Source organism: Anopheles arabiensis, chromosome 3 (genome assembly GCF_016920715.1).
Source record: "Anopheles arabiensis isolate DONGOLA chromosome 3, AaraD3, whole genome shotgun sequence".
Taxonomy (NCBI): Eukaryota; Metazoa; Arthropoda; class Insecta; order Diptera; family Culicidae; genus Anopheles; species Anopheles arabiensis.
In genome coordinates this window covers 79,434,603-79,456,030 of record NC_053518.1, presented here as the reverse complement: position 1 = coordinate 79,456,030, position 21,428 = coordinate 79,434,603, and the positions used below count along the sequence as shown (strand labels likewise).

Genomic DNA, 21,428 nt, shown 5'->3' with positions numbered 1-21,428 from the left:
TATCTTTAACAAACTTATTAGGTTTATTCCGAGTCAGTTTAACCAATGTTAACAGCATTAGTCAACGCTCGTGAGATGTTTTTCAACAGTACACAAACACATTGACAGCTGTTGAAAATCATGTCGTGAGTGTTGAATAATGCTGAGCAACAATGTTGGTTTAAGAGGACTCTGTAATTCTCATAATCACTGTACAAATTCCTACGCCAATTCCTACTACTCAGACCCGGTATCAAGTATCGTTCCGAATTCGAATCTGGAACAGCTCCATCTACTGCTTCAACAAAAAAAAATGAAATCGGGAATTATATCTGGATCGGTATGGATTCACCATCGATTACAGGGCCGGACCGGTACGAGTACATCACAGGTTTCAGGGCCAGTACGAGTACATGATAGGTTGCAGGACCGATATGGGTTCTTAACAGGTTTGACGAGAACCGGTGTTTTCAACATGGTATTGTCGATGAAAAGTTGGCAGGTTTGAGGACTGGTATGGGTTCATAACAGGTTCCAGTACCGATATGAGTTTATGGTGGGTTCCAGGATCGGTATGGGCTCATGATGGGTTCCATGAACGGTATGGCTCCAAGATCAGTTCCAGGACCGGTATGGATTCAAGATCAGTTCCAGGACCGATATGGGCTCAAGATCAGTTCCAGAACCGGTATGTGTTCAAGATAGATTCCGGGACCGATATGGGTTCTATATAGATTTCGGAACCAATATGGGTTCATGATAGGTTCCAGGACCGATATGGGCTCAAGATCAGTTCCTGGACAGATATAGGTTCATGGTGGGCTCCAGAACCGGTATGGGTTCATGATAGGTTCCAGAACCGATATAGGTTCAGTTCCAGGACCGGTAAGGATTCAAGATCAGTTCCTGTACCGATATGGGTTCATGACAGGTTCGAGGACCGGTATGGGTTCATAGTGGATTCCAGGACCGGTATGGGTTTATGATAGGTTCCAGAACCGATATAGGCTCAAGATCAGTTCCAGGACCGGTATGGCTTCATTATCGATTCTACGACTGGTATAGATAGGACTGGTCTAGGACTGGTTAAAGATCAGTTCCAGAACCGATATGGATTCATGACAGGTTCCAGAACCGGTATGGGTTCATGACAGGTTCCAGGACCGGTATGGATTCATGACAGGTTCCAGGACCGATATGGGTTCATGACAGATTCCAAGACCGATATGGGTTTAAGATCAGTTCCTGGACCGATATGGGTTCATGGTAGGTTCCAGGATTGGTATGGGTTCAAGATAGATTCCGGGACCGGTATGGGTTCATGGCAGATTCCACGGCCGATATGGGTTCATGATCGAATCTAGGACCGGTATAACCAGTATTGGTTGTGTGCAGTTCTTAAATCGTTATTGGCAACATATTGGTGGCAGGATCAGTATGGGTTTTGGTTTGGTTTTAGGTTTTTGCTGAATTTTAGATCAATTTATAATTTAACACGATTTAATTGGCAAATTTGTGTAGTTTTTATCACGGAAACATTCAAATGAATGTAAGATGTTATCAATTCGTTTTGGAAAGATTCTAAAACAATCTAGAACCGAGTAATTTAACAATACATTATTTCACATTCGTTTCAATTCTTCCGTTCAGATTGATTAATTTAAAACCCTATTTATAAATGCCGGTTTCAATTGAACACACGGATTGAACGGGTTTATGGTTGACAAAAATGGGATGTAAAAATGTGTGTGAGTGTGTGACTTTATTAAGAAGATGTTAGAAGCGCTTAATCGTAGTTTTGTGGCTTTGTACGTACCCTAAAACCCCCCTCCCCCCTACCACCGTCCTACAGGTACAGCTCGAAATCGATCCGCGCGGCCGAGTAGAACCGCCCATCCTCATCCTCAACCTTCCGCACGAACGCTCCACCGGTGAACCGGCCCTCCTCGGCAAACTTTTGCATCTGCTCCGTCGTGTACGGGCCGTGTATCGTTTCCGCCTCCTGTTGCTCCTTGTACTCCCACATCAACGGTTTGTCTTTTTCCTCCTCCTCCTCTTCCCCCTTCTTCTCGGTGGAACTGTTCGACCCTTGGGCGATCTCCTCCTTTCCATCACCGCCCGCACCGAGCTTGCTCTGTTCGCGACTGCCGAAATCATCCGCGTACATGTCCAGCTCCTCCCCGGGGCCGGCTGCCGCAGCTGCCTTTCGCTTTTCCGCCTCCGTCACCTTCCGCTTGATCATCTCGAACGTTTCCTCGTACACATCCATGTTGCCGTTGTTGGTCAGTATATCGTTCGACAGTTCGGTCAGCTTCGTGATCTTGGCGCTCGACTCGTCCGGCGACTTGCCCGCCTTCTTCAGCTTCCAGCGCTGGGCCGTCGTCAGCTTGGCCGTACCCTTGCCCAACCGCTGCAGCGCCCGTTTGACCGTTTCCCGCGGCTCCATCAGCTCCAGCATCTGCTGGTACGTGGCAATGTCATCGAACTTTCCACCGGCCGCCGCCGCCGCCTCACCATCCTCATCGTCCGAATCGCTATCGGCCAGCCCGCGCTGCTCTTCGCCCTTGTCCGGGCGCTCCTTGTAGTTCGGGTCGTTCTTCAGCTTCACCCAGTCGATGTTGTCCAGCCAGTGGTCCTTCACCTCGACCTGCTTCTTCCACAGATAGTGCCCGTCCGCATCGAAGTGGCCCTCCTCCATCTCCTCCTTCATGTTGAACGGTGTGAACTTGGTCTCCCCATCGATGCGGGCCATCCCATCCTCCTCACCCTGGATCTCATTATCGTCCAGCACATTGTATCTATGGGAGAGGACAAAGCAAAAATCGATAATAATTATGTAAATTCCCGTTGGCCATCCTGCCACACTTACGGTGCATCATCACCGCTGTCGTCTTCTTCGTCGGAATCGAGCGTGTGCTTGCTGGTGGAGGGTTGATTGTTCTGCTTGTCGCGCACCAAATCGTCCAGATAGTTATCTTCCTCCACCACGTAGCTCGCTTTGCGTTTCGACATGCTGCACTGTGCGACTCACTTTTTTTTGTACAATTTTTCCAGTGGGGATTTTCCTTCCCAATACACACGAACGTATGCCGCGAAAGCAAGATTGCTGCTGCTGCTGCTGCCCAGAGTAGAGTGGTCGATCACAACATAAACAAACTGTTTGGCCTTTTTGATGACAGCTGCGACACACTGACAGCATGTACAGACTAGTGATGGGTAATCCGGAGCGGAGTCATGGATCAACTACGACTCCGGTGCGCAAAATATGACTCCGACTCCGGATCATAACCGGATCCGACTCCGGAACAGTCCGGATCAGTTCGGGTGAGTTCGGATGAGTCCGAATGGGTCGGAATGCGTCTCTTATTCCCAAAATGAGTGTTCATTAGCGTTTAGAAATTTCGGGAGTTCATTTACAGTTGATTGACTTTCAAGTATGGCATCGACCCAAGCGCCACAGATTAAGCTTAAACGACTGGAAAATTGAATATCCATAGAAAAAAAATGAAAGCTCCACAGCTTCATTGGTTTGATCAAGAGATGGCGTATTACAACTCATTATTATATTGCTATCCTTTTCTTGCAATGTGTTTCGACAAGTTTCATCTTATCATGACCTATATAGCCTTCTAACTTTCTGAGCAAAAATCTATGTGAATGGTCGTGTGGGCAGATACGTGGGTATCAACACCAACGACCATTACTCAAATCTCACTTGCTTCAGTGCTGGTGGTTTCCGTTGGAGTTTAGTATTTAAACAATCGTATCGCCGTTCTAGTTCTAGCGATGCATAACTTCAATGCGAAACCATACAACAGTACAGAGGAAATGAAAAGGTTTTCCTCCAAGCGAAGGAAGCTCAACTGGTTGGGGTATCCCACCAACAGAGAGCGCCACCAGCTTTTTTGCTATTTTTAGAATGCATGAGTCGTTTGCCGTCTGCTAAACGAAGTCTTTCTATATTCCATTTAGGTAGAGAACTTGAGTCGTTTAGAAGCCGTTTAGTGGTCGTTTAGAGGATTTGTGGCAATTGGGGAATATGTACGATGCAGTATAAAAATTATCTTTCTGTTTCAAATATTTCTTTCTTGTACTAATATTTACCTTTTCCGCAAGACCATTTTTCCTTCAAAATTTAAATAGCCTTTGCACTGCCATCCGAAACAGCTCGCCCGGACTCGACTAGACTTATTCGAACGTTTTCGGAGACCGAACTGGAAAAAACCGAATCGAATCGAATTCCAGACCGAATCAAAAACGGATCCGAACTGATTCGAATTGCTTCGAATTGATCTGGATACGGAGTCGATGAGTGCGGAGTTTAAATCCCCCTACTAAACCAATCTGAAGCAACTTTGAGTCCAACTCCGATGGGTCTCTCTCTCTTTCTCTCTCTCTCTCTCTCTCTCTCTCTCTCTCTCTCTCTCTCTCTCTCTCTCTTATTGATCTGCTCACGATAGAGCACGTCGGTGTGACATGGCCCGGTCAACAATCATTCTCCAGGATGCTCAGTCCCTGACAGCAGCCTCCCATCCATGTAGACACCCGATTTCCGACAGGTCTCGCTTCACCTGGTCCAGCCTTCGAGTTTGCTGTGCTCTCCTATACCTTATGCCGAAGTGGAGCACCTTCTTCGTGGGGCATGAGTCCAGCAGCCTCATGACATGCCTCGACTATTGTATCCTGTCAGCCTTCGCCACTGTCAGGATGCTTCGTTTGCCGTACAGCTCATCAAGCTCGTGGTTCATCCTTCTCCTCCACGCTCCATACTCGAACACATCGCCAAAGATGGTCCGGAGGATGCGTCACTCAAACACGCCCAGAGCGTTTGCATCCTCCGCTCGGATGGGCCAGGACTCGTGTCCATCAATGTGCGACATATCTCGCATTTCGGGCTGGCTCGAAGTCTTATGGATATCAGTTTTCGGTGAAGCCCATAGTATGCACGTCTCCCCTGCACAATGCGTCTCCGGATGTCGTTGCTGATGTCGTTGTCCGAAATAACGACCTTCCCATGATAGCAGAAGTCCTTTACTACCTCGAGATTGTCGCCGTAAACTACAGGGTTTCCCACGATTTATTGGTTGGTTCCCATCAATTGTTGGTGTTTTCTTATATTTTTTTGGTGCGTTCCCACGATTTATTGACCTTTTCCCAGAATTTTTTGGTCCAATTATTTTGATATCCAATCGAAAAATACCAATAAATTATGGGAACGAACCAAAAATTTATAGAATACGATCGAAAATCGTGGGAACGCACCAAAAAATCATGGGAACTGACCAACAAATCGTGGGAAACCCTGTAATACACTGCTTCTCAGATAGTCTGAGTCTCCGGCAAGCAGGTACTTCGTCTTTGTCGCATTGATTCTCAATCCAATTCTTACTGCTTCGCGTTTGAGTCGGGTGTACGTCTCATACACCTTCGCTGTTGTCCTGCCAATGATGTCGGTGTCATCCGCGAAGCCAAGGAACTGAAGAGACCGGTAGAGGATCATGCCACGGATGTCGTTATCTAGCCCCGCGTTTCGAATGACACCTTCCAGGGCGATGTTGAAGAGCAAACAGGAGAGTCCGTCTCCTTGCCTCAGACCCCTGTGAGATTCGAACGATTCCGACGTCAAATTCGATACTTTCACTTCACCGATCCGACACCGGAAAAAATGGTATTCACTCATCACTAGGCAAAGCGGTGTCGCTTCCCGGTGAAAAACATACCACAAAGGTGTTTTAAAATTGGAATATGCACTGCATTGCCGTCTCAAAGTGGCATTTGGATCATTCTCGGTGAAATTTTAAATGGCACAGTGGCATCGTATGATTCATCTCTTTATTCCAAAATAGCAATCTACCGTGCGCCATCAATTATGCTTTCTTGTACTGCACGCACATCAACACACGATTCAACGGCTTTGATTTTCGAATCATTTCCTTTCCGCTTTACAGCTAATCATCATCATCATCATTGGGACGCTATATGTTACAGCTAGGATACAATACTACAATCGTACAAATTGATTTCGACACTGCTGCCTCGGAAACGTGAGTTTAACCCCTCCAAACTATAAGCTACACCACGAGGTACGCGATATTCCATGTATCATTCTAAAAACAGGACCAAAAACTGTTTAACCTGTGCTTGTATCGTTGTTCAAAAATATCCACACTTCAGTAAGGTAAAAAGGTAAGCTAAGCTATTCGAACAAAAAAAAGTAATTTCTAAACCGACTCTTCGACACGACATCATATTGTCCTTATTTCTTCAATTATAGAGCAACCTGTGTTTGTTTTCCATTCTCACTCTCACTCTCTCCCTAATTATCCTGATGCTTCCATTGACCCGCACCATTATCAGCCTCTCACTTTGAGCATTAAGCGTACCGTTTTCGCCTTACTTAACCTTTTTCTTCTCCTCGGCAGGAGCCAAGGCGGACCGCACCTTTCCGACCACCTCGGTGAAGATGATCGTACCAACGAACACCAGTATCGTACCGATCCAGTGCTGCACGGTGAACGGGTTGCTAAAGTACACGATCGAAAACAGCAGCGACACGAACTTGCGCAGCGTCACGACCAGCGTCACCGTCAGCGAGGAGCATTCGGTTGTCAGCACGTACACGGAGCTGATGCACACGTACTGCGTCAGTACGTTGCCCAGCAGATACAGCCAGGTGATGGGCAGGGACACGCCCAGGGCCGGGATGGCCTGCAGCGGGCTGGCGTTGGCCAGCTGCACGTGCTCCCAGATGTTGCCCGCCAGCAGCGCAAAGAAGGGCAGCGGCAGCAGGTGGGTGTAGAACAGGGCCTCCTTCGGGTGCTTGCCGTACCGCTTGTACAGCACCTCCTGGTACAGGCCCATCCGTGCGGACACGAACAGCGCGAGCGTGAGCAGCGCTATGCCGAGCGTCCACCAGAAGAACACCGACATCGGGTCCTCGTCCGCCGCGTTCTTCAGCACCTGGGTGCTTTCCACCTTCGTGCCGGACACGATCGTGCAGATCACGATGCCGAGCGTGATCATGCCGACGGACAGATACTTGGAGAAGTCGTACCGCTTCTTCAGGATCAGTATGCCCATCACCATGTTCGCGATCAGCGACCCGGCCCGGAAGATCATGTGCAGCGGCATGGGAATGTTAAAGTCGAACGCATAGTTGTTGCACACGCTCGCGACAAAGAACATCACCACCAGGATGGTGTAGTCCTTCAGCCCGATCCGGGGCCGCACCGTGCCACACTTAGAAGTGAACAGGAATCCTTCGAGCGCGATGAACAGGAACTGCAGGAAGGTGATCAGATTGCCCGATCCGGGATCGATTCTGTCGAGGGAGAGAAGAACAGACAACAGTTAGTGTATGTTGCAAGGGTTTTATCGTTTCATTTCAAACTACATCTATAAATCATACTATCAATTTGTTATCTTCTCAGCAGGATTTAATGTTTGTTATTTTAATCATGAAATGCAGGTAATCATAGGAACTAAAATAGAAAACCTTATTTTATATGATAAGGGATAACTCATTAATGGCTAGACGCCTTGTTTTAGACTTTAATTCATAAAAAAGTTAAATGATAGGGCAACCATACATGAGAATCGATAATTTAAAAGAAGTAAACCAAAACTCGTCTAGTCATTGTAGATTTTCGCAGGGTTTTTCCATCAAACCTTAACCCACAGCTTTATCAAATAAAAATATATATGTTTTCAGATTTGCTCATACATGATGCGATACAGGGGCTTCAAGTCACATTCCAATGTAAACATTGTTTTTCACCACTTGCAAGATGTTAATCAACATCAATATGATATTTAATTTCCAAAATAATAATTTTTAATTTCTTCAGCATGATTTTCAACACTTCAACGGTTTATAGCCATCGTTTTTTTCACCGTGGAGGTTGAAGCCACAACTCATCAAGATATAAACAACATGTTCATAATAAATACTGGTTTTTCCGAGTCAATTTCCAACGTCTACCAACAATTTCCATTGCTTGCAAGATGTTTTCCAACAGTTGTGAAATATTGTATTTGCTTCCAAATAATGTTTCAGTTCCTCCACATGATGTTCAACACGTCTCAAGCTGGATTGAGTTTGACAGTTCCTTGTGGTTGGTTGAAAATCATGTGTATTAACTGAAATTTAATTGTGATGAAAATACAAAATTTGACACCTTGGAGGAGGTGATACAGGGGTTTTCAAGTCACTTTCAAATGTAAACATTGTTATTCGCCGCATAAGCATCAAGGTTTTCAACACGACTCAAGTTGGATTGTGTTTGACAGTTCTTTGTTATGTGTTGAAAAAATGTGTAAAAACTAAAATTTCATTTTGAAGCAAACACATCATTTGACAGTTGTTGTAATAAAATATCTTGGAAGCGGTGAATAATTATGTGCACATTCAAAAGTGAGTTGGAAAACCCTGTATTAATTTTGAAAATGTTGTACAAATCATGATGAGATACTACCTCAAACTAGTGGTAGGAGCGCGGAATCGGACCTACCCGATTCCGTGTTCGGAATGAATTCCGGAGCCGATTCCGATGTTGGAATCGATTCCGATTTCGGAACTGATTCCGGAGTTGACTCCGGAGCCGTTACCGATACTGATTGTGGAATCAATTCTGGAGCCAATTCCGGAATCAATTCTGGAGTCGATTCCGATTCCGGAGTCGATTCCGGATACGATTCCAGAAAACTGCGGAGCTAGCCGGAATCGATTCCGACATAAACTTCATTTTTCCCATCGCTACTTCAAACCCCTGGTGAAAAAACGATGGCAACAGACCTTTGAAGTGTTGAAAATCATGCTGAAGAAATTTAAAAATTGTTATGATTAAAATGAAAAATCAGAGTAATAAGGAATAACTTCCTGCACGTGGTGAAAAACACTGTTTACATTCGAACGTGATTGGGAAAACACTGTAAGTTGATAAAAGTAAGAATTCCAAAACCGAAAATTGATTTCATTTACAGGGTTTCCCACGATTTATTGGTTGGTTCCCATCAATTTTTGGTGGGTTCCCATATTTTTTTGGTGCGTTCCCACGATTTTTTGGTCGTTTCCCAGAATTTGTTGGTCCAATTGTATTGATATCCAATTGGAAAATACCAATAAAATATGGGAACGAACCAAAAATCTATAGGATACGACCAAAAAATCGTGGGAACGCACCAATAAATCATGGGAACTGACCAATAAATCGTGGGAAACCCTGTAATGTGCTTAAGTAATATAAAAAGTGTATCGCCAGCAAAATGAAGTTCAGAAAACGTCCCACAATTCAACTGCCATTCCCTAGAGCTAATGTACAACTCCATTTTTTATACCTTTTTTTTTTTAAGTAAGTAACATGTAACTAATTAAAAATTGTGCAACGCACATGTTCACATTAAACGGTTTTACTACTTTGGCTCGCATGAGTGCATTAAAAGAGGGCGTACAAAAAACGGCGACAATGATTTTTCTGTTTGATAAGGCTGGTTACTATAGTAGCAACACACACCCACAAATGCACGCGCGCGTAAACGACAGTAGCGATATTGTGACGTTGCTGATGCGCTAATGATTGGTGCGCACGTTTCACGCGCCAGAGAGAGAGAGACAGGGCGAAAGGTGCACAATTGCAGCAATGCACTCAAACCCCATGGCTTGCTGAGATGGGTACGATGTGGCGCATTTGATTGCCATATCATCATTATTTGATATCGCTTTGGTACTAAACGTACTGGATGGATGGCTATGCCTTTTTGTATCGAAGAGTGCCAGCTCCTGTGAAGTTTGTTGAATATTTATGATTAAAAATAAATGTTTCACCAAATGTTGTTATTTATCCCTCTTTTTTTTAAGCATTTTCCTAATGCAGGAAGCAAAACAGCTTGATGACGTCAGCTACTATTCCCATAGGTGAAAGGGGGATTTAAAAATACCATTTAAAACAGACGAATTCGGGGGCACAATAGTTTTGTGTTTATAAATAAACGGCACCACACACTTTGGGCAAGGTTGTTTCGTTCCGAAGGGCACAAGAGCACATGTGCCGGCAAAAAATTGCCGCATTATCTTCCGCACGCTCTCTCAACCGCTCTTCTCCCTTATCGCTCTGGCGCTGCTGGCAGTTTGGTAGGACCGAGGACAAGATTGCGCGAATTGCTGATAGCAACATAAAACGATCAAAGAGCGCGTTGGGTGGATGAAACAGCTGATACACCACCCACTGGCACACCAAAACACACACACACACACACACACACATATGTGTCAACCACACTGCGAACGATACACGGTTTTCTCCCTTTGCCATCTTCGCTTATCACACTCGAGCGTTGGGGTGGCGAAGAGGATGATGATGATGACACCGCACAAACTTTACGCGATCGTTCATTCGCGGTTACATAATTTATATGCTTTTTTTGTTTTTTCTTCTTTTACTAATACAACACCACACCACATCAACTTACTTAACCAGCAGCTCGAGAAACACCACGTTGCTGCAGCAGCCGACGAACACCAGCGCGATGGCAAGGGCAGCCTTCATGTTTGCCATCGTGTTATTATTATTATTCGGGATTCTGGACGCAAAATTCCAATTCTTGTCCTCTATTTGGTGCTTCTCTCTCTCTCTCCGTTCGGTCCGTTCAAGTTCACCACCAGTTGCAGTACGGCGCGCTAGCACACGCACCCGCTCGCCGTTAACCGTCGCGTTGGAATGAATGCCGAAACCGAATACCGTCGCGGGTCGGGGGCCGTCCGTTTGGGTGGCAAATTTCGGCTAGCCGATTCAACGCAGCAAGCCAAAAAAACTGGTTCGTTAGAGCGGACACCTTCTAAAACCCGCGCGGGCAGCAGTAGTAGGCTGGTGACGTTGCCTTTGGGTCGCTTCCTCCGCCGCCTCCTTCGTTCTGCCGCCGTACGGTGTCGTCCGAGAGCGGTGTTCCTTTCAGTGTTTCTCTCACCCGCTCCCCGTTGCTGGTGTGCACCTGTTCGGCTGTCGATACGGCCGCGTCTTGCGCGTGCCACCAACACAGAGGAGGTTTGATGTTTCAGAGGGCACGCGGATCCGCGTCTGTGTACACACCCCGAGACCGCGATACGTACTGTTCCCACTATCGCAAACGTACCGACCGTCGGGCGTTAGCTAGCGGTCATCATCATCATCATCGTGATTTGCTGGAATTGGAATCTACTCCCTTTGTTGTTTGGCAAATCATGCCCCCGCCGTGTCCCGCGCGGCAGTCAATATTTGATGATGGTAAAGATGAAAGTCACTCTCGTTGATGGGGGGATGATACGGGTAGGCTGTGGGGGGATGTAGCAGAACAGGGTGCTGCCGGTGATACTTCCTTTCCCAATCTTCCCGCAACTCCCGCTCCGCTACGCCCTTTAGTGCTCCTTTCACGCGTTGCCTCAAGCCGGACAAGCAATTAATCAATTTATCACACGGCAAGTTCAAGCCGCACAAAAATTAATCGAACGCGGTTTCCGATTTCTCGCGGCAATTTAGTTCAAGCCGACGACACCACGCACACACACACCCGAGCACCCGACACTGCAGCGTGTTGTTTCGCGTTGGCATTTGTATGTAAATAAACCGCTGTCAACGCAGGGGCAGGGGTCGCCACTCTCATTTGACGAAACTGGCTGGCAAGCGGTGGAATTTAAAATTGCCGTTAAAAGGTGTGCAAAATGCTGATTTATGATTTGTGATTTCTAAGGTATTTTTTGTAGGAAATATTTATGTTTTTATTTATTGATTTATACAAAATAATAAGTATTTTGTCAAGTGATACATGTGTGTCAAGCATGAGATATCGCTTGAGTGTATGAACTGTAGAAGCGAGTGCGATAGCGCATTTCGCAAATCCAAGTTTCACTTAGTTTTACTTTACAGTACGTATGCATCAACCTGAATAGAATAGTCAAAATCTTGAATTTTTTGAGGCACTTTTCAATTTTGTACATTTCTGTACAAATTGTCAGAGTCATAATTTTTTCCCCGCAAGGTGAATTTAAAAATATCAGGTGGTGGACTCTAGTGCATTTTGACAATTCGTCACTTGACACAAGGTCCCCAGGATTCAAACTTTGTTTACATTTATTAAAAATGTTCATATATTTTATCTACCCCATTTTTTCGAATAAAAATTGTTTAAAAATATATTTTGGACTTTGCGAGTTCTTAGTTAACATTAGAACATGGATTAAAGTGTGTTATTTTGTGTTATTCCGTGAATTTATTCTATAATTCATTGTGTTTTCGACATTTTTGATGATAAAAACTAAGAAATCATTATTTTTTTCAATTTTCACATTAATTCCTCATTATCTACGAGCCGCATGGACAATTTACGTGAGATTAGAACTCTTACTCACATGATTTTAAATTTCGTGCATAAACAAATCATTAAATCTTTTGATGAAATATCTCAATTTTTCGATAAAATCAATAGACACACAAAAATGCACATAATAACAAAGAAATCTGTTCTATTTGCTCAGCTTTGTGTTCGGAAACCAATGGTTAACGGTTTTAAAATGAAAATGTAAAGTCCCTCAACTATGGCGACCCCCCAAAGGCCCTTATCCACCACCTGATATTTTTAAACCCCTTTGCTTTCCCCGCGAGTTACGCGAATAATGCGTTCCGGAGACATTTTCGTAAGACGAATATTACGTTTTTTCGGACAAATATATTTGATAAATGCTTCTTGTTGATTACATTGTGCAATTTTAAGTACTTATTACTTGTGTCATACAAAATGTTAAGAAAATATTTTTTTTTCTTCTGGCTATTTCAAATATTCAACGATAAAACAATTTATTTTTCATTTAACAATTGTTGGAGAAAATTGATTTGATATAGGAAATGTCAAAATTAAAAATTCGCGTAACTCGGCGAAATGTATCTGCCTTTATGACTTCTCCTTTTGCACAGCAATCGAACACATGCACATGAGTACTATCTCGAAATTTTTTCTGGGTTATGGTAATTAGTTTGTATTGGATTTTAAAAACCCTTTTTGAAGTTCACTACAATTGTACCATAATTCAATTAAGTGTGTAAGCAAAGTTTGCTGTAGTGAGCCAACTGTGCTATGTAGATAGTTAAACTTGAATCATTTATCTGTGAATCCACATGGTAAGAGCAAACCACACGTTCTTCTACTGCTTTTTGGCGTAACGAGTTACACATCCTTTCGTGGCTTATTAGTCACACTCAGTCGAATAGACAGCTCTTGCTGCGGAAGAACGGTCCAGATGGGAATCGATTCTATCCAGCATTGTAGCAGCTGATGCATTTATCAAATAAACCATAGGAACGGCTCCCGATGTATCCTTTCCATTTTTTAATCGTTTCATAGAGTTGGGCTGGCTATCAAATATTAACCAAGATTAGCTTTATCAAAGTATGTACATGTTGATCTTTTACATACGGGGAACGTGTTATATAGATAGAGTTGAGAGCATTTTAATTCGAACGAAATTTGATTTCAAGAAATTCTGAGTTCATAACAGATACATCTGAGGAACACACATAGCTACATCAAACGAAATCTGATAACATCAGAAGTAAAAACCTTACCATTATTGTTTCTTTTTTTAATGTTTCAAACCTTCGACTAGAAATCCCGATGAACTTTTCTGAGCAAATTGAATCTCTAAAAGAGTGTGTTTTTTATATCCAAATTGTCAAATCCTGGACGAAGATTGAACCTTTCTCACAAAAGTAAAGTGCATATAGATCATGTTCCTATCGCGCACCTAAGATCGAACCAAAACTGCGCAAGTTTAAAACTCTCACTGCGATTTAAAAAAAAACCCGCAAAGGCCCATGAACCATGAAATTAACCCGCTCCTCCATCGTGACCAGACAGCACGCAAAGAACGTGCTGCTGCTGCAACAGTAAACACAGGCACCAATTGATAACGCCAAACCGCACACGCTCGACACTTCATCGAACGCCCATTGGCATCAAACCATTGTAGGCAGCGGGTGCGGTGTGTTGCCGTTATCATAAATCAAATAGCCCTCCCGTTCCCGGGGAAATTGAGAGCGCGCTGGACTGTTTGGAGGTGCGCGCAGTATGCGGCCAATGTGCACAGTTGTGAGAAAAGGGCTTCAAAAACGGTGGCGATCGCACAAAGAATAATGTGGTGCTGATGCGTCTCTCGGCGACCAACAACAAGGATGATGCAATGAGTAGAATCGAATCGTGCAAGACGCAAGACGAGTCACGGTTCTATAGTTCTCGGGGCGGGTAAAACCATGTCAAAGCTTCAATCCACCTACATTGTAGGCGCTTTACCGCCAGTTGCAGGGCGGCAAAGTACAACAGACTTCTGAGGCCTCAAGTCAGTTGCGGGTCTTCGCTGTTGCACCATCGCACCAATGCCATTGCTCTTCCTCCAACACGAGAGTGCATTTCTTCCTCAGCAGCAACAGCAGCAGGTTGGTGTGGTTTGCACGGAGGAAAACGAAAGTTTCACCAACACGTGCTGTTGGAAAACCGGGTTTGGCCGACGACGACGATCGTCTGCTACCACCGCCTCTACCCTCTTCCGCTGTGCCCGATTGGGGATGGGTTCCTTTTTCATTCAAGGTGTATATTACCGCAACATCGCAGCGCGTTGCATAACGGCAATGCCAAAGTGTCGCCCTTGGGTGGGTAAGATGCAAAAACTGGTCCGAGGCTACAACAATCAATCCGGACGGGTTTCAGACAGGTCGAGATTCATTCAAGACTTTCATGTCGTTATACAAAACATAAACTTTAACAATAACTTTACAATTGTATTTTACCCCCTAAAGAGCCAAGAATACTATCATGACTTATGAAGAAAGACTTTAACCTTTCCAAGACACCACCTTCACCACTGCACTTCCAATGCACCTGAAGCATTGCGTCTTCGGTTCATGTTCCGTCTACGCGGACGTCTACGGTGTCTTTTCACACGAATTAGTTAGCGGATAATGTTAGTAGTATCCTCAATTATGAGCGAACGCGAGCGAAGCACTACTATGACTTCTTTTTCCAGCCTTTGTGGAGATACATACCTGAGACCTGGCCGACATAAATGTCATTAGTTTCGAGCTACGAGCCCCGGTATCGGTTACAACGTCTTCCACGTGTTTGCCTTCGGCAGAACGGTTCTGTGCTTTACAGACATTGGAATCTAGAGCATCGTGCGGTCTTGTACCTTGACACCTGTAAATCATACAAAAAACAATACTTACTAGATTAATAGCTTCAGGAAGTTTCCAAATGATCTTTTAATTCACGCTTGATAATATCATTCAAGCCGATAACGACCCTCTATAAACACGTGGCTACACTAACAACTGTCAACGATTGCTATCCGAACAATTCATCGGTACATTCATCCAAAAGAATCCCTCTAAATGACCGGAACTGGTTCTATGTCGGTACAGCAAACAAACCAAAAAACACCCTCACGTTCCACATCGATGACACTGTCGAGCGAGATACGTTCCGACAGTTTGCTGCAAAAAGGCTCATGCCGTGTGATAAGAATTCTCTTCAAATACTACACATTTCTAGTGGCCACCTTCTTACTCCGACCAGTTGAGTTGAGACCTCTGAAGTTATTAGCACGCTGCACTCGCCGCAGTACTAAAGTAAATCCTAACCTCAAAAAAAAACCTTTAAAGAACCCAGCGTCGTGAAAAAATCCTCCCAGAATCCAGACAAATGGAACGTTGTCCTAGGCCATGCATGAGTTAACACGCGCCGCGGTGGCGTTGCTTGCCGGTCAGCGAGCCTTCCGCTTAAAGCCCTACATAAACCTGCCTCCTCGCTTTGTGGCGGGGTCGTTGTACGAGGGTACGAGGTCCCGCAGTAGTAGTAGTAGCAGAGGAGGTGCCACAGCCACGAGCGAAGCCTTTCAGCTGCAACCGGCTCGCAGTCGGCGTTACGGTGTACGCGAGTCATCGTTCAGTCACTTTCAGACCGGTGCCGCGTTCGGATGGAACCCGACCGCGTGACGCGTGCAGAGCGTTAAACCAGTTTACAGTGAGAAAAATATCGACCATAAGGTGGAGGGAAAACCCAAATGGTTTAGTGTGTAATATTGAGCAATAATCAATAAGCAATGTGAATTTTTGGCGCACAAAGATATCTAACAAGAGAGAGAGAGCACCGAAAGAGAATTGCGTTGTTGCCGGTATCGGTGTAGTGGTGAGCGTGGTTGCCCCATCTATGCTCCCAAGCAAGGGCTACTGCGATTGAGCACCTTTGTTGGGGCAACAGCAGCAGCAGCAGCTGAGACAGTGACACGGATATATCAGTGTTGATAAACAGGTCGTTCGCTGTGGAGATTTTTGACAGAGCTGGTCTACGAGACGCATATCAGCTGCAGCTTCTAGAAGATGTCTCTACCAGCTTCCTGTCCAGACAGTACAGTTTTGCAGAAATGTGCCACTTTGTAGGGTAGCGGCAATACATTCCCCATCTGCTTAGATACAGCAGCCTTCAAACAGATTGTTTCGTAAGCCCCTCAGGTTCAGTGTTCATGCTCCACAGTTAGGCCACATATTTGTGTCATTACAGCACAGCAGTGTAACAAAAAGATTAGCTCAAGTCGTATGCATCAAAATAATGTGCAATCAAAGTGGATAAATCTGTGCCCGTTCTGGATCGACGTCACCGTGGCGGATGCTCGTTGACAGCTTTCCACCCCCTTTTGTGTTCTGTGTGTGCAAGTGTGCGTGTTGTTGTGTGGTAGCGCTTACCAGAGAGCTTTGTAAGCGAAATTCATCTGTAGTGCGCCTCTGTAAGATACGTGCAGCAGGCGAGCGTGTGTTCGCTCTCTTTGTTGTTACCAACCCTGTTTGCGGAAGGGGGTTGCAAGTGTATAGTGTGCGGCGTGCTTGGATACTTATGAACTTGGCCGGTGGGGTACGTGTGTGTGTGTGTTTAGTCAGCTGTTTATCGTGATGGTTTGTTTGGATCGTGTGAGCAGTAATCGTTTTCACGCGGAAGAAACCGCACTATGAACGAGAAGATATCGGAAGTTCAGCAAGCAATTGAATAAATAATGTAAGTAAGAATTTAAGGGAAGCATATCGGAAAACGGAGACCTGCTGTTATACAAACTTTGGAGAACAATAAAAATGCAAAAAATGGGAATATTCTTTTTTAATGTTCAAGAATCGCGACTTACAACAATGTAACATTGAAAAGCAAAGACATAAGTGCACTCAACTGTTTACGATTTTTTTACGTTTCTTATTGTTTTGTGTTACTTGAGGTACATTGTCTTCCTTACTTTATTTGCGTTTTATCTTTTATTTTTATCACTTTGTCGTGCAATTTGTTTTTATTTGAAAAAATGAACGCATTCCACATGTAAGTTCCCATATGTATACGTATAGTAAGGGTCAATGTTGAAGTAGAAGTTTCCTTATTTATTCATTTGAAAATTTTTGTATAAAATTAGTCGATAAAGTTTTCCAGTAAATTAATTATGTATTTTATACACCTGTTTTTTTTTGTTTTTTTTTCAATTATGACTTAAAGAATAAAAAAAAATGCCAATTTTTCAGACAATATCAGTGTTTTAGAGGCAAATATTTTACGCATGGAGTCATTCGAGTTTCAAGAAATTGCGAAATGATACCACCGAAAACTGGTTATGGTTTTTCTTTTGTCTTGCACAGATGAAGAAGAACATTAAACCAGCGCGATAGCACACGTTGCCAATTAATCTCTTTTGCTTAGTAATTTTTTTTTACGATTAATAAAGCCTCGTCAAAAATACAAAAGAAAAGAGAAACTTAACAAACAACGATAAGCAGATGACGTTCTTCACAATAATTTAATTCTAGAATGTATATGTCGCTATAAGTGTTATTGGGCATAAAAAATCCATTGCAAACATGTTTAATCGATTTTTAATTTTCCTTTTTCGCCACCGTGTTAAAAAGCCGGCACGCGCCGTTATCAAATTGATTACTTGCACACACACACACTTATCCCCAAGCAAAGCAAAAAAGGATGAAAGCTGTATTTTGTTTTTGCTTAATTTTTTAAACTTTTCAAAATAAACTTCCATAAAAACAAATTGGCTGCGCAGTTTCGCTCGAATTGCAATTTGGCCAAATAAATGAACAAAGGCACTAAGTAGACCATTAAATGTGCTATTTTTTTTGTCTATTCTTGGTGCTCGTGTTCTTGTGCGAACGGGTGTTGACTATTCTGCTTTGTCACGTTTTGGGTCGAATGATCGCTCGCACATATTTGCACTTTTTGTCACCACTAACGTGCATTTGATTGTTTGAACTAAAGAGGAAAGTGATGAAACATTGTGATTAGCTGAGCAGGGAGGGACGGATGCGTTTTCATCAGCTATTAGTGGTGAATCATATCACATCTGTAACGAAAGATTTGGTTCTTTGTTGTGTTTTAGACGTATAAAATTACATTGAAATAATTTGCCATACGAGGATTACTGCATTCGTTTGTGTATTTCTTGACCAGGTTATAATTATTTTTTAAAAATGATACAAAACAACCATTACATAAAAGTAGCTCTCATGGAATGGTTATAAAGGTTCAGCAATAAGATCTACTATTTTGAACGAAATAACTCCATCTCGTTTATTGTTAACATTGTTAATCCACCTTTAAATGTTTTCTTTTGGATTATTTTAATAAATGTATTACTTCAAATTTAGCTAAAATACATATTTTAAAAAGTTGATGCGAGTATTATCCACAATATACTTATAACATGTACTAAGAAAATAAGTCCCAAATAAAACATGTTTGCTACTTAGCACTAGAGACAGAGAGAGAGAGAGAGATAGGGATACAGAGTAGTAATAACACTTTAAACCTGTTACATTTTTGATTATCACTCCGCTTCACTAATTAATCTCCCAAAATGCCCAAAACTAACGCCCTCGAATAATAAAACACTTTGTAAACGCGGCAGCGGCTCTAACTAATCGATATGCCCATTAATGGTACCATTTCAGCCGCCACAACATGGTCAACACCGGCAGTAAGGCACCGCTAGCGAATGGCAGCACAACAACGGTTCAACGCTACGGTGCCACCACCGACACACGAACAATCGTACCGGCCGTAAACGGTGCCGAGCCCCATTCTGTGGACCCCGGGACGAGCCCGACCTTCCCCAACACCACCGTCGACATGGAGCGTGCCCAGCTGGAAAAGCGCTCCACGCTGAAGATGTGCGAAAAGATCGGCTACGGATTGGGCCACGTGTACAACGATCTGTGTGCGGGCATTTGGTTCAGCTACACGCTCCTGTTCATGCAGGGCGCCCTGGGTATGCCGGCCGCCGAGGCCGGCGCCATGGTAATGCTCGGACAGGTGGGCGATGCGATCGCAACACCGATCGTGGGTCTGCTTACCGATCGGTACGGCACGAAGAGACAGTGGCACATAGCGGGTAAGCAGTCCGGCGGGTCATTTTGTTTCACAATGAGTTTCCTGTTTTAAAACACCGCTTTTTTGTTTTTTAATATTTTTAGGAACCTTTATAGTATTTTTAACCTTTCCGATGATATTCTCCCTCTGCCCGTGGTGTTCGGTGGCACCCCATTGGTGGGAAATTCTGTACTTTGTGATCGTCATACTTGCCTTCCAGTTCGGGTGGCCCATCGTGCAGGTGACGCACCTTGCCATGATACCGGAGCTGTCCCGCACGCAGAAAGACCGCTCCGATCTGACCGCCATCCGGTACTCGGTGTCGATCGTGTCGAACGTGGTGGTGTACATTGTCACTTGGGCAGTGTTGCGAAGTCGCACCAGCACTGACAACCAGATTGGACCGGGCGATGCTTACCGGTTTCGGGTAAGTTCAGAAGATTTCCCCCAAAACTATGGAAAGCATTTGTAACATGACGTTTTTTTGGTATCACTCACAGGACATATCGCTCATACTGACACTGGTTGGCGTTTCCATGTCGGTGCTGTTCAACTTTTCGCTCACCTTCAGCGGGTACGAGCATCGGCGAAACACGGCCCTCCAGCACAACATCATCCGAACGCCGGGGCCGCGAGCAGATACGGACGTTGAGCGTGAATCGTTGCTCGGCGGACCGGACCAACGGCAACCGAACGGTGCCGGTGCACAGCTGGCAGGAGCGTCCAGCCCTCTCGACACGATCGTGCAGCGAAAGCCAAAGAAAAACTTCTTCAAATCACCACTGCTGTATCAGAATGCTTTGCTGTAAGTAAATCCATCGTGAGCGATCTCTCAAGCAATGTTTTTAACACCTTTTTTTTGTAACTCCTATCTTTAAGGTACGTCTTTTCGAGACTTTTCATGACGACTTCGCTCGTGTACATGCCGCTCTGGCTGGACGAGCGGGCCTACCAGCCGGACGTAACACCGGCGGAAAACAACGCCAATGTGGAGCATCTCGCGACGGTTCCGCTTGTATCGTTTCTCGCCTCGTTCGTCGCATCCCTGCTGCTGAAGTACACCAATCGCTTTGTGGGCAACAGTTTGGTGTACTTTGTCGGGTCCATCATCAGCACCAGCGTGTGCCTTTGGATTGCCCTGTCGCCCGGGTCGGGAGCGTTCAGCACGGTGTCCCTGTTTCTGATCGCTTCCCTGTTTGGGGCGGGTAGTTCCATCACGATGATTAGCAGCCTGTGCATAACGGCCGACATGATCGGGAAGCATGCGGATCAAGGCGGTTTTATCTATTCCGCGGTTACGTTTGCGGATAAGTTGATCACCGGTGTGGTGGTGGTCATCATTGAGTCGGTGTAAGTATTCAATATTTGACCTTTTCCTAATGTCAGGCAGCATTCAATAGTCAAACTGTGCTCTCCCTCTCTTTTTTACAGAAAATGTCGCGATCGTTCCGAATGTCCCGAGTATTACCGTGGCGTGCTGTCGTACGGCTGTGGACTGGCGGCTATTTTAGGATGTCTTACGTTAGCAACCCTTCTATGCACTACCGCCTCTACTCGGCGAAGGAATCGGTAGTGTTCGATGTAGCGTCCATTCCAGAATTATTCCTAGGTTCAGTTACGTTTATTCTATAGAATTGTTTTTTTTTATTTTACATCTTGTGTTTGTGTTAGTATGAAGTAAATAAATTTTATCCAACCCGTTTACGGAAATCAAAGGGGGATCAAAGATCAATTAAATTTGAAGGAAATTTGGAGATTTGGCACAGTTGAATCTGGGCAGTCATTGGACTGATGCCGAACACATGTTGCCTGTTTTACGAATACGGAAACTTTACCGATTTCGCTATCGAAATATTCTTAGCATTCTTTGAAATTAAATATTTTGATGACTTTCTTACGGAATTTTTAACACGTTTTAATGTTATGGATTTCCGTGGCACAAAACCATGATTGCAGTCGTTCGTTTTTCATCTTTTACGAAAGGGGCACTCAGAAAACTATCTCAGCACTAGAAAAACGTGGATCGA

General features: G+C 44.3%; 3 protein-coding genes across 4 annotated transcripts; 1 reads left to right on the top strand and 2 right to left on the bottom strand.

Moving 5' to 3' along the window:
• Positions 1-49: 49 nt before the first annotated feature.
• On the bottom strand, positions 50-3,142 carry LOC120904399 (CD2 antigen cytoplasmic tail-binding protein 2 homolog). Its single transcript, XM_040314351.1, has 2 exons — positions 2,849-3,142; positions 50-2,777 (listed from the first exon to the last, which is right to left on the bottom strand). Exons 1-2 carry the CDS (start codon positions 2,989-2,991, stop codon positions 1,826-1,828), a joined length of 1,095 nt encoding a protein of 364 aa, XP_040170285.1. The 5' UTR covers positions 2,992-3,142; the 3' UTR covers positions 50-1,825.
• A 2,652-nt stretch (positions 3,143-5,794) lies between these two features.
• On the bottom strand, positions 5,795-11,443 carry LOC120904376 (UDP-xylose and UDP-N-acetylglucosamine transporter). The gene is made up of 2 exons (XM_040314298.1): positions 10,447-11,443; positions 5,795-7,300 (listed from the first exon to the last, which is right to left on the bottom strand). The coding sequence occupies exons 1-2, from the start codon at positions 10,530-10,532 to the stop codon at positions 6,373-6,375; spliced, it is 1,014 nt and encodes a 337-aa protein (XP_040170232.1). The 5' UTR covers positions 10,533-11,443; the 3' UTR covers positions 5,795-6,372.
• A 4,486-nt stretch (positions 11,444-15,929) lies between these two features.
• Positions 15,930-21,116, top strand: LOC120904374 (major facilitator superfamily domain-containing protein 12-like). Of its 2 annotated transcripts, none has more exons than XM_040314293.1 (7): positions 15,930-16,040; positions 16,555-17,043; positions 18,984-19,423; positions 19,506-19,828; positions 19,902-20,206; positions 20,281-20,751; positions 20,833-21,116. In XM_040314293.1, exons 3-7 carry the CDS (start codon positions 18,994-18,996, stop codon positions 20,972-20,974), a joined length of 1,671 nt encoding a protein of 556 aa, XP_040170227.1. In that variant the 5' UTR covers positions 15,930-16,040; positions 16,555-17,043; positions 18,984-18,993; the 3' UTR covers positions 20,975-21,116. The 2 variants fall into 2 exon arrangements, with proteins under 2 accessions (XP_040170227.1, XP_040170229.1); XM_040314295.1 differs by having other exon boundaries at positions 15,954-16,017.
• Positions 21,117-21,428: the final 312 nt, after the last annotated feature.